The sequence below is a fragment of the Ranitomeya imitator genome, chromosome 3 (assembly GCF_032444005.1).
Source record: "Ranitomeya imitator isolate aRanImi1 chromosome 3, aRanImi1.pri, whole genome shotgun sequence".
NCBI lineage: Eukaryota > Metazoa > Chordata > Amphibia > Anura > Dendrobatidae > Ranitomeya > Ranitomeya imitator.
The window spans coordinates 183,440,731-183,454,168 of NC_091284.1; the positions used below are offsets into that span (position 1 = coordinate 183,440,731).

Genomic DNA, 13,438 nt, shown 5'->3' on the forward strand with positions numbered 1-13,438 from the left:
AAAAATACCTCACGCAATCCCAGGTCTCGAAAAATGGAGACACTACGGGTAATGGAAAATTGCGCTTTATTTTTTTAAGCAAGTTTAAAAAAATTTTTTCACCACTTAGACACCAAACATGTCTAGGTTATTTTTTTTTATCTATGGACTCGTAATGACCTGCAGAATCATAATGGCAGGTCAGTTTTAGCATTTAGTGAACCTAGGAAAAATGCCAAACAAAGAACAAGTGTGGGATTGCACTTTTTGCAATTTCAACGCACTTCAAATTTTTATCACGTTTTCTAGTACACAACGTGCTAAAACCAATGGTGTTGTTCAAAAGTACAACTCGTTCCGCAAAAAAATAAGCCCTCACATGGCCATATTGATGGAAAAATAAAAAAAAGTTATGGCTCTGGGAAGGAGGGAAGCGAAAAACTTAAATGCAAAAACCGGAAAAAAAAAGCTCTGGGGGTTAAGGGGTTAACCCCCTAATCCCATATCACGAACTATCCCGTCGAGGTGACCTGGGACTTAATTCCCAGGGACGGGATAGTACGTCATAGGCGATTGGCCGCACTCCCGCCGGGTGTCAGTTGATTATTACAGCTGACATCCGGCACTATGTGCCAGGAGTGATGACTGACCGCGCCCAGCACATTAACCCCTGGAACACTGCAATTAAACCTGATCGTAGAGTTCCAGCGGCATTGGGAAGCATCGCGCAGGGAAGGGGCTCCCTTCGTGCTTCCCTGAGACCCTCGGAACAATGTGATGTGATCGCGTTGTTCTGAGCATCTCCTCCCTGCAGGCCCCGGATCCAAAATGGCTGCGGGGCTCCTCTTGGGTCCTGCAGGGAGGTGGCATGTGAGCACCTGCTAAGAGCAGGCGCCAGAGAACATCCTGCACTGCCTGTCAGACCGCTGATCTGACACAGTGCTTTGCAGCGATCTGACACACTACATAGTGATGTCCCACTATATAGATATAGATATATATAGATATATATATATAGATATATATCTCTCTATCTCTCTCTAATATATATATCTCTCTCTCTAATATATATATATATATATATATATATATATATATATATATATATATATATATATATATATATATATATATATATATATATGAGAGAGAGATATATATATATTAGAGAGAGAGATAGAGATATATATATTAGAGAGAGATAGATAGAGATATAGAGATAGAGATATAGAGATAGAGATATAGAGATAGAGATATAGAGATAGAGATATAGATAGAGAGATATAGATAGAGAGATATATAGATAGAGATATATAGATAGAGATATATAGATAGAGATATATAGATAGAGATATATAGATAGAGATATATCTATATATCTCTATCTATATATCTCTATCTATATATCTCTATCTATATATCTCTATCTATATATCTCTATCTATATATCTCTATCTATATATCTCTATCTCTATATCTCTATCTCTATATCTCTATCTCTATATCTCTATCTCTATATCTCTATCTCTATATCTCTATCTCTATATCTCTATCTCTATATCTCTATCTCTATATCTCTATCTCTATATCTCTATCTCTATATCTCTATCTCTATATCTCTATCTCTATATCTCTATCTCTATATCTCTATCTCTATATCTCTATCTCTATATCTCTATCTCTATATCTCTATCTCTATATCTCTATATCTCTATCTCTATCTCTATATCTCTATATCTCTATATCTCTATCTCTATATCTCTATCTCTATATCTCTATCTCTATATCTCTATATCTCTATATCTCTCTATCTCTATATCTCTATATCTCTATATCTCTATATCTCTATCTCTATATCTCTATCTCTATATCTCTATCTCTATATCTCTATATCTCTCTATCTCTATATCTCTATATCTCTATATCTCTATATCTCTATCTCTATATCTCTATCTCTATATCTCTATCTCTATATCTCTATCTCTATATCTCTATCTCTATATCTCTATCTCTATATCTCTATCTCTATATCTCTATCTCTATATCTCTATCTCTATATCTCTATCTCTATATCTCTATCTCTATATCTCTATCTCTATATCTCTATCTCTATATCTCTATCTCTATATCTCTATCTCTATATCTCTATCTCTATATCTCTATCTCTATATCTCTATCTCTATATCTCTATCTCTATATCTCTATCTCTATCTCTCTATCTCTATCTCTATATCTCTATCTCTATATCTCTATCTCTATCTCTATATCTCTCTAATATATATATCTCTATCTATGTATCTCTCTATTTATGTATCTCTCTATCTATGTATCGATTCAAGATTCAAAGAAGCTTTATTGGCAGGACCAAATACACATCAGTTTTGCCAAAGCAAGTGTATAGAGGCAATAGGGATAGGGACTGAGGGGATGTTGGGTAGGAGCTGTGGGGGGAGGTGGATGGGGCAGATCCAGGGTGGGGGCTATAGTCCATGGCATAGGGGAGATGGATGGGGCAGATCCAGGGTGGGGGCTATAGTCCATGGCATAGGGGAGGTGGATGGGGCAGGTCCAGGTTGGGGGCTATAGTCCATGGCATCATAGTTCTCTTTCTCGTAGTCTATGACATTCGCTCACATACCGCGCTGCTATCTCCACCGCTCTCTCTTCTTCTCCCAGCAAGATATAGGTTTTCTCTTCCTCCTTCATGGTGATGAAGTCTGGGAAGAGATGTGAGAGTCTCCTGAAGTGAGTGTCCCTCACTGCTGAGTATTTGGAGCAGTGTAGCAGGAAGTGGGTTTCGTCCTCTATGGCCTCCTGATCACAGTGTTGGCACAGTCTTTCCTCCCTGGGCTTGTAGCTCTGCCTGTGTCGGCCACATTCGATGGCCAGACTGTGGGCACTGAGTCTATATCGGCTCAGGATCTGGCGGTCTCTGGGGTCCGGGAGTTTCTCCAGATATGGGGCCAGTCTGTAGTCTCTCTGTAGGCTCCGGTACATGGTCAGTTTCTGTGAGCTGATGATATCATTCTTCCAGTCACTGACATACCTCTCCGGGCCTTCATCTGCCATCTTCCTAATTCCGGCTTTTGTCAGGTTGTTGTGATTGGTGTTCTGCTCCGGTTGGGTTTGGCTGGGCTGTTCTGGGGGTTCTGGTTTTTCTGTTTCACCTTCATGTATCAGGGCTTTATGGTGGTGGGAGCTTGGATTGCTCCTATGCAGGTGAGCCCGGAATGACAGCGCCCTCTTTAGAACTGTTAGGTGTAGAGGGAATCTGCCCAGCTCGGCCCGACAAGCACTGTTGGAGGTGCTCCGATGGACCTGGAGAAGGTGCTTGCAGAATTCCAGGTGGAATATTTCTGTTGGACTGGAGTCCCACTTTGACCAGTCTGGGTAGGTGTGAGGACCCCAGACTTCGCTGCCATACAGGAGGATTGGGGCGATGATGGAGTCGAAGATTTTTAGCCAGACCCTCACTGGTGGCTTCAGATGGTAGAGTGTCCTTCGGATGGCATAGAAGGTTTTGCAGGCCTTGTCTTTCAGGGTCTCTATGGCTTGTTTGAAGTTCCCTGACCGGTGAATCTCTAGGCCCAGGTAGGTATATTTGTCCGTTCCTGTGAGGTCGCAGTTGTTGAGGATAAATGATGGGTGTTGGTCTGATCTTCTCTTTCTCCTCTGGAACACCATGGTGTTGGTTTTCTTTAGGTTGACCGGTAGGGCCCAGGTGGAGCTGAATTTCTCTAGGATTTTCAGGTTGTCCTGGAGGCCTTTCTCGGTTGGTGACAGCAGCAGCAGGTCATCTGCATACAGCAGGAATTTCACCTGGGCGTCGTGGAGGGTGAGACCTGGTGCTGAGGAGGATTCCAGGGCGGTAGCCAGCTCGTTGATGTAGATGTTGAAGAGCGTTGGGCTTAGGCTGCAGCCTTGTCTTACTCCGCGGCTCTGCTGGAAAAAAGCCGTTCTTTTGCCGCTCACCGTTTGCCGTATATCTCTATCTATGTATGTATATCTCTATCTATGTATGTATATCTCTATCTATGTATGTATATCTCTATCTATGTATGTATATCTCTATCTATGTATGTATATCTCTATCTATATCTTTCTCTGTCTCTCTTTCGCCAAGAAATCCATTTCTATATCTAAGTCACAAAACAAAAATAAAAGTACACATATTTAGTATCGCTGTGTCCGTTACGACCCGACCTATAACTGTCCCACTAGTTAACCTCTTCAGCGAACACCGTAAAAAAGGGGCAAAAAACGCTTTATCATACCGCCGAACAAAAAGTGGAATAACACACGATCAAAAAGACAGATAAAAATAACCATGGTACCGCAAAAAAGACCTCACATGACTCTGTGGGCCAAAATATGGAAAAATTATAGCTCTCAACATGTGGAGACGCAAAAACTATTTTATGCAATAAAAAGCGTCTTTTAGTGTGTGACGGCTGCCAATCATAAAAAAAACACGCTATAAATGGTAAAACAAATCCCCCATTATCACCGCCTTAGTTAGGGAAAAATAATAAAATTTTAAAGAATGAATTTACATTTTCCCGTTAGGGTTGGGGCTAAAGTTGGGTTTGGGGCTACAGTTAGGGTTATGTGTATATATATATAACACAGATATATGTATATATGTATATGTATATATATATATGTATATGTGTGTGTGTATATATATATATATATATATATATATATATATACATACACACACACACACACACACACACACACACACACACACACACACACACACACACACACACACACACACACACATATATATACAGAGACAGATATACACACACATATATACACACACACATATATATATATATATATATACACGCACACCAACGCACACGCACACCAACACACACCAACACACACCAACACACACCAACACACACCAACACACACCAACACACACCAACACACACCAACACACACCCATATATATATATATATATATATATATATATATACACACATACATAGATAGCTTAAAAGCCGGTAATTCAATTGCTGGCTTTTGCTATCTCCTTCTCAAACCCGACAGGATGACACATGGTGTACATACAGTAAACCGTTTCATATCCCTTATTTTTGTACATATTCCTCACTAATAATGTTCCAAGTGTGTGTGCAAAATGTGGGAGCTGTTCAAATAAAGGGTTAAATCACGGAAAAAATTGGTGTGGGGTCCCGCGTAATTTTCTCCGCCAGAGTGGGAAAGCCAGTGACTGAGGGCAGATATTAATAGCCTGGAGAGGGTCCATGGTTATTGGCCCCCCCCTAGCTAAAAACATGTGCCTTTTCTGGGGTGGCTGGGGGCAGATCTGTAAGATGCGCCTATTCTGGCACTTAGCCTCTCTCTTCCCACTCCCACTATTTGTCTAAGCAGGGGTGTCAAACTGCATTCCTCGAGGGCTGCAAACGGGTCATGTTTTCAGGATTTCCTTGTACTGCACAGGTGATAATGTAATCACCTACACACATAATGATTGCAGCACCTTGTGCAAAGCTAAGGAAATCTTAAACACGCTTGGTTTGCGGCCCTCGAGGAATGCAGTTTGACACCCATGGTCTAAGGGTCACTTCAGTCTGTCCTTCTGTCTGTCGCGGATATTCATTGGTTGCGGCCTCTGTCTGTGATGGAAATCCAAGTCGCTGATTGGTCTCGCCAGCTGCCTGTCATGGCTGCTGCGACCAATCAGCGACGGCCACAGTCCGATTAGTCCCTCTCTACTCCCCTGCAGTCATTGCCCGGCGCCTGCTCCATACTCCCCTCCAGTCATCGCTCACACAGGGTTAATGCCAGCGGTAACGGACCGTGTTATGCTGCGGGTAACTCACTCCGTTACTGCCGCTATTAACCCTGTGTGACCAAGTTTTTACTATTGATGCTGCATCAATAGTAAAAAGATCTAATGTTAAAAATAATAATAATAAAAAAAAAAACCTGCTATTCTCACCTTCCGTAGTCCGACGATGCGCTCGCGCCTGCTGCCAGCTTTTGTTCCCAGAGATGCATTGCGAAATTACCCAGAAGACTTAGCGGTCTCGCGAAACCGCGAAGTGATCTGGGTAATTTCGCAATGCATCCTGGGAATGAAAGATGGCGGCAGCCACGCGCGCATCGCCAGAGGTTCGCTGGATCCCGGTGGGTGAGTATATAACTATTTTTTATTTTAATTATTTTTTTTTTTTAACAGGGATATAATACCCATACTGCTAAATACTACGTGGGCTGTTAGATACCGCGTGGCTGCTATATACTACCTGGCCAGTGTTATATACTACGTGGCTGTGTTCTATACTGCCTGCTATATACTACGTGGCCACTGTTAGATACTATGTGGACTGTGCTATATATTACGTGGCCAGTGTTACATACTACGTGGGCTGTTATATACTGCGTGGCTGCTATATACTGTGTGGGCTGTTATATACTACGTGGGCTGTATTATTTACTTCGTGGCCTATATTATCGCATCAGGTATTCTAGAATATGTATGTATATAGCAGCCACATGGTATATACAACACACGTAGTACTCCTATATACTACTTCGCCTGTTATATACTATATGGCTGCTATATACATACATATTCTAGAATACCTGATGCGTTAAGCCGGTGAGAAAATCTCGCTGTACGGATGCCATACGGATTACATACGGAGGATGACATGCGCAAAATACGCTGCCACACCCTGCCTACGGATGACATACGGATCACTGTTTTGGGATAATTTCTGCGTATTACGCATGTAAAATACGGACCGTATTTCCCTACGCTGTGTGACTCCGGCCTTAGGGTTTGGATTACATTTACGGTTGGGATTAGGGTTAGGGGGTGTGTTAGGGTTATGGTTGGGATTAGGGTTAGGGGTGTGGTTAGGGTTGGGGTTAGGGGTGTGTTAAAGTTGGAGTTAGAATTGAGGAGTTTCCACTGTTTAGGCACATAAGGGCTCTCCAAATGCGACATGGCGTCCGATCTCAATTCCAGACAATTCTCCGTTGAAAAAGTAAAACATTGCTCCTTCCCTTCCGAGCTCTCCCGTGTGCCCAAACAGGGGTTTACCCCAACATATGGTGTATCGGCGTACTCGGGACAAATTGGACAACTTTTGGGGTCCAATTTCTCTTGTTACCCTTGGGAATATAAAAAATTTGGGGCTAAAATCATATTTTGTGGGAAAAAAAGGATTTTTTTATTTTCACGGCTCTGCGTTCTAAATTGTAGTGAAACACTTGGGGGCTCAAAGTTCTCACAACACATCTAGATAAGTTCCTTGGGGGGTCTAGTTTCCAATATGGGGTCACTTGTGGGGGGTTTCTACTGTTTAGTTACATCAGGGGCTCTGCAAATGCAACGTGACGCTTGTAGACCATTCCATCTAAGTCTGCATTCCAAACGGCGCTCCTTCCGAGCTCTGCCATGCGCCCCAACGGTGGTTCCCCCCACATATGGTGTATCATCGCACTCAGGACAAATTGGACAACTTTTGGGGTCCAATTTCTCCTGTTACCCCTGGCAAAATACAAAACTGGGGGCTAAAAAATAATTTTTGTGGGAAATGTTTTTTTATTTTATTTTCACGGCTCTGCGTTTATCAACTGTAGTGAAACACTTGGGGGTTCAAAGTTCTCACCACACATCTAGATAAGTTCCTTAGGGGGTCTTCTTTCCAAAATGGTGTCACTTGTGTGGGGTTTCAATGTTTAGGCACATCAGTGGCTCTCAAAACGCGACATGGCATCCCATCTCAATTCCTGTCAATTTTGCATTGAAAAGCCAAACTGCTCTTTCCGTTCCGAGCTCTGTCATGTGCCCAACATATGGGGTATCGGCGTACTCGGGAGAAATAGGACACCAAAAGTTGTTGTACAATTTGTCCTGTTACCCTTGGTAAAATAAAACAAATTGGAGCTGAAGTAAATTTTTTGTGAAAAAAAGTTAATGTTCATTTTTTGTTAAACATTCCAAAAATTCCTGTGAAACACCTGAAGGGTTAATAAACTTCTTGAATGTGGTTTTGAGGGGTGCAATTTTAGAATGGTTTCACACTTGTGTGTTTTCTATCATATAGACCCCTCAAAGTTACTTCAAATGTGATGTAGTCCCTGAAAAAAAAAAAAAAAATGGTGTTGTAAAAATGAGAAATTGCTGGTCAACTTTTAACCCTTATAACTCCATAACAAAAAAAAATGTAGCTCCAAAATTGTGCTGATGTAAAGTAGACATGTGGGAAATGTTACGTATTAAGTATTTTGTGTGATTTAAGGGCATAAAAATTCAAAGGTGGAAACTTGCAAAATTTTCGCCAAATTTCCGTTTTTTTCACAAATCAACGCAAGTCTTATCGAAGAAATTTTACCACTATCATGAAGTACAATATGTCACGAGAAAACAATGTCAGAATCATCAGGATCTATTGAAGCGTTCCAGAGTTATAACCTCATAAAGGGACAGTGGTCAGAATTGTAAAAATTGGCCCGGTCATTAACGTGCAAACCACCCTTGGGGATTTTTCTTTTTTTGGGGGAGGGGGGTTCCCTCTATTTTAATTGCCAGTAAAGGCTAAATATACAACTGTGGGCTTATATTCATAGTCTGGGAAGATCTATGGGTATTAAAGGGAAGGTGCCACCAGTTTTCTTGTATTTTGTTTTTTTGTGAAATTAAGCTTAAAATAGTAAAAAAAAAATGTATTAATGCAATGTTTGCACTGTTTGCAAACATTTCTATATGAAAAATATTATAGATTTTTCTACAAATATACATATTTACCACTAGGGGGAGCATTTTCCGTTTTAGACCTCAAGCAGCTATAGTAAGATTTAGAAGCTTTACTCTTTGCTGGAAAATTGGGGCAGTAACTGCTGACATCACCATTTCCCTCCCCTTTTGGGTGGTCTAATATCCCTGGGGCAGAATGAAGAGCAGCATCACAGGGCAGCACCATTTTGTGTGTGACTGCCCTGTGACCTGCTATCACCAGCAGTTACTGCATCAGAGGCACAACTTGTTTACAGAGGAGCAGAACACAGTGGACTCAGCAGCATTTTTTGTGAATAATATTCTTGCCATCCCCCTTCCCCCACCTTAATCCCTGTCCTGTCAGCTGCCCTGCTCTCTCTCTCCAGGTGTCCCCTCCCTCTCTGCAGGCTGTGAGTGCAGCTTACCAGAGATCACAGGGACTGTGTGTGAGGGGGAGGTGGAGACACAGCAGGAGAAGCACACAGGGCAGCATGTGAGAAGCAGAGGATGTGCCTGCCTGGAGTACAGAGGAGCAGTGAGGGCTTCTTCTGTCCTGCGATAGAGAGCACAGGGCTATAATAAAATACCGGTGGCAGTGCCGGGTATAGATGCGAGAGACTCGTGTGTCCCCGGCCTAACGCAGATTTTGTCTTTATTTAACTCTTTATGCACCATTTTATTAAATTACTAAACATCAGGCTTGGTATTTATCGATCTATAGATATATCCATTATCGATGGATATATCTATAGATATATCTATCTGTGTGTGTAAGCATTATTCTTCAATGGAGTATGTAAGAGGTTGGACAAGAAATGACAAAACAATTATTTTTTTTTACGTTCAGCAGAAATTGAGACAGAAATTCTGATGTCCTTTTTACCCGTTTCTCAGTGTGAAAATGTCAAACTTGGGGCTAACACACAATCTTGGTGGTAAAAATGTAAATTATTTTTTCTTCACTTCCCAATGGTATAAAAGTTTGTGACACACCTGTGGTGTCAATATAATCACTTCACCCCTAGATGAATTGAGGTTTAATTGGTAAAATCGGGGACCTCAGGGGCACTGTCAATGTAACATGGCACCCTCAAACAAGTGCAGCAAAATCTGCACTGTAATATGGCGCTACTTCCTTTCTGAGCTTTGCACGGTGCCTCAAAAGTAGTTTTCGACCACATATGGGGTATTGGTGAACTCAGGGGAAATTGCACAACAAACTTTTGGGGTTCATTTTCTCCTTTTGCCCTTGTGAACATACAAAATTTGTAGCAAAAAAAAAAAATATATATATATATATATATATATATATATATATATATATATATATATATATATATATATATATATTATATTATATTATATTATATTATATTATATTATATTTTTGTAGGAAAAATGTGATATTTTTTTATTTTCACGGCTTAATGTTATAAATTTCTGTGAAGCACCTGTGGTTCAAGGTGCTCAGTACATATCTGAATAAGGTCTAGTTTCCAAAATAGTGTCATTTGTGGAGGGTTTCCACTGTTTAGGCACATTAGGGGCTCTTCAAACACAACATGGCGTCTGCTAATTATTTCATCAAATTTTGCGTTAAAAAAGTCAAATGGCGCTCTTTCCAAGCCCTGCCGTGCACCCAAACAGTACATTTCCCCCACATATGAATATCGGCGTACTCAGGAGAATTGGGCAACAAAATGTATGGTCCATTTTCTCCTGTTGCCCTTGCAAAAGTAAAAAAATAGGTCTAAAGGAAAATTTTTGTGAAAAAAAAGTAAATGTTTATTTTTTTCCTTCCACATTCCAAAAATTACTGTGAAGCACCCGAAGGGTTAATAAACCTCTTGAATGTGGTTTTGAGTACCTTGAGGGGTGCAGTTTTTCGAATGGTGTCATTTTTGGGTATTTTGTCATAGGCCCCTCAGTCGCTTCAACTGTGAGGTGGTCCCTAAAAATGTTTTTTCAAATTTTGTCGTAAAAATGAGAAATTTCTGGTCAATTTTTAACCCTTATAGCTTCCTAACAAAAAAAATGTTTCAAACATTGTGCTGATGTAAAGTAGACATGTGGGAAATGTTGTTTATTTTGTGGTACATGATTCTGGTGGAAATTTTCAAAAATTGTTTTTTTTTTTCGCAAATAAACGCAAGTCATATCGAAGAAATTTTAACGTTCTCATAAAGTATAATCTCAGAATCACTGGGATTCGTTGAAGCGTTCCAGAGTTATTACCTTATAAAGTGATGCTGATCAGAAGTGTCCTGGTCAGGAAGGTGATAACAGGTTTTGTCTTAAAGGGGTTAAAAGCAGTCTGGCTGTGTAGTCTGGGTCGACCCATATAACAGCAGTCTGGATCACATCCACACTACACAGCCAGACTGCTGTTATAGGTAGCATTGCTTTCACATTAAAGCTAAGAAAAAGGCAATTTAACAAGTAATATCCTTCTTTTCTTTTTTTTTTTACAGTTTAAAATTTACGCTGGGTATTTTGCAATCATTGCAATAATATTCTTTGTGAGCGCTATCTACCACATTGTGAAAAACTGTCGACAACCAAAGCAGGATACACTGGATTCTTCAGGGACCTGAAAGATGCATCTAAGCACCTCTATTTGGCTGACCATGAAGTACAGTATATTGCTGGGGAAAACCAGCTCTGTCCGTGGTATACAGCGCCTTATGCGAATACGTGCCCTTATGTATTTATGAACTGTAATGTAAATGGTTGGACACGTTCATGTCTGAAAATACATGACAGTATAGGTTATACACACTTGGTCAATTTTTGCTACCCCTCGTTTAATTACAGAAAAACCCACAATGGTCACAGAAATAACTTGAATCTGAAAAAAGTAATAAATAAAAAATCTATGAAAATCAACAAATGAAAGTCAGACATTGCTGTTCAACCATGCTTCCACAGAATTTAAAAAAATAAAACTCATGAAATTGGTCTGGACAGAAATGATGGTACCCTTAACTTAATATTTTGTTGCACAACCTTTTGAGGCAATCACTGCAATCAAATAATTCCTGTAACTGTCAATGAGACTTCTGTACCTCTCAACAGGTATTTTGGCCCACTCCTCAAGAGCAAACTGCTCCAGTTGTCTCGTGTTTGAAGGTAGCCTTTTCCAGACGGCATGTTTCAGCTCTTCCCAAAGATGCTCATTAGGATTTAGGTCAGGTCTCACAGAAGGCCACTACCAAATAGTCCTATGTTTTCCTCCTAGTCATTCTTGGGTGTCTTTAGCTGGTGTTTTGGGTCGTTATCCTGTTGCAAGACCCATGACCTACGACTGAGACCTAGCTTTCTGACACTGGGCAGGACACTTCTCTCATGTAGTATGGCAAATTCCAGTCTGGCTTTTGTATGATTGATTGATTTATTTTTTTTTTTCAACAATGGTGTCCTCCTTGGTCGTCTCCAATGAAGTCCACTTTGGCTCATACAAGGACGGATGGTGCGATCTGACACTGATGTTCCTTGAGCTTGAAGTTCACCTTTAATCTGTTTAGAAGTGTTTCTGAACTCTTTTGTTACCATTCGTATTATCTGTCTCTTTGATTTGTCATCAATTTTCCTCATGGGCCACATCCGGGGAGGTTGGCTACAGTCCCATGGATCTTAAATTTCTGAATAATATGTGCAACTGTAGTCACAGGAACATCAAGCTGCCTGGAGATGGTCTTATTACTTGTACCTCTTATTATGTTTGTCTATAGTTTTCTTTCTAATCTCCTGAGACAACTCTTTCCTTCGCTTCCTCTGGTCCATGTTGAGTGTGATACACACCATGTCACCAAACAGCACAGTGAGTATCTGTAGCACTATATACGGGCCCACTAGTGGACACGCCTTGATTTAACATGTTCCTTTTGTTACATTATTTTAAGGGGTACCATCATTTGTCCAGGCCTATTTCATGAGTTTTGTTTAATTCGGTAATTCTGTGGAAGCATGGTTGAAAAGCAATGTCTGACTTTCATTTGTTGATTTTCATAGATCTTGTATTTATTATTACTTTTTTCAGATTCAAGTAATTTATGTGACCATTGTGGGTTTTTCTGTTATTAAACGAGGGGTGCCAACAATTTTGACCATGTGTGTATTTCATGACTGCTCTTAGTTTACCAGGTGCGAGTGCATCTCATTCCTGCATACTAGGACGCTACTGTAAGGGTGACCTTATCTCAAAGCGCACTATAGGTCTGACACTATTGGGTGGAGTTGGGTCTTTATCTTTTGGGGTTGGCTGAGACATATGAAGTCACCGATTTTGCTCATTTAGGTAGATTTACTCAATGGCTAATAATTTTGGGGCCAGACTGATTACCAATAAATGGTTCCTTTTTTATAGATAGACTTTATATTCCTAGTATATATTTTTTTTTTATACTTGATTGCATATGACATTGTTCATCAATGAAGTATTATATTGCTGACTTTTCACATTGCCTTAAAGGGGTGTTATGATGTTTATATGCTCTGTCAGGTGTAAACCCCATGTAAAAGCAGCTGGTGCTTGTCCCAACACTTCCTTGCACTAATACTGTAAATGGCCAAATATGACCATCTCTACCTCTTACGTTAGATTTTGTGAGGGGGAGGTATGTAAGCTAGACAGGATGCCATAAGCTATACATCCGGCCCCTGCTTCCAACACGCAAAATAAGCTG

The 13,438-nt window shown here is 40.5% G+C and overlaps 1 protein-coding gene across 2 annotated transcripts in view; it reads left to right on the top strand.

Annotated features, from left to right (window-relative positions):
- SLC19A2 (solute carrier family 19 member 2) overlaps positions 1-13,128 on the top strand; it is a 52,401-nt gene extending 39,273 nt beyond the window's left edge. The window contains exon 6 of one of the 2 annotated variants that reach the window (XM_069761678.1): positions 11,225-13,128. In XM_069761678.1, the coding sequence (XP_069617779.1) occupies positions 11,225-11,347 (123 nt within the window). In that variant the 3' untranslated portion in view covers positions 11,348-13,128. The remainder of the gene's footprint in view (positions 1-11,224) is intronic. The other variant, XM_069761679.1, reaches the window with a different exon arrangement.
- Positions 13,129-13,438: the final 310 nt, after the last annotated feature.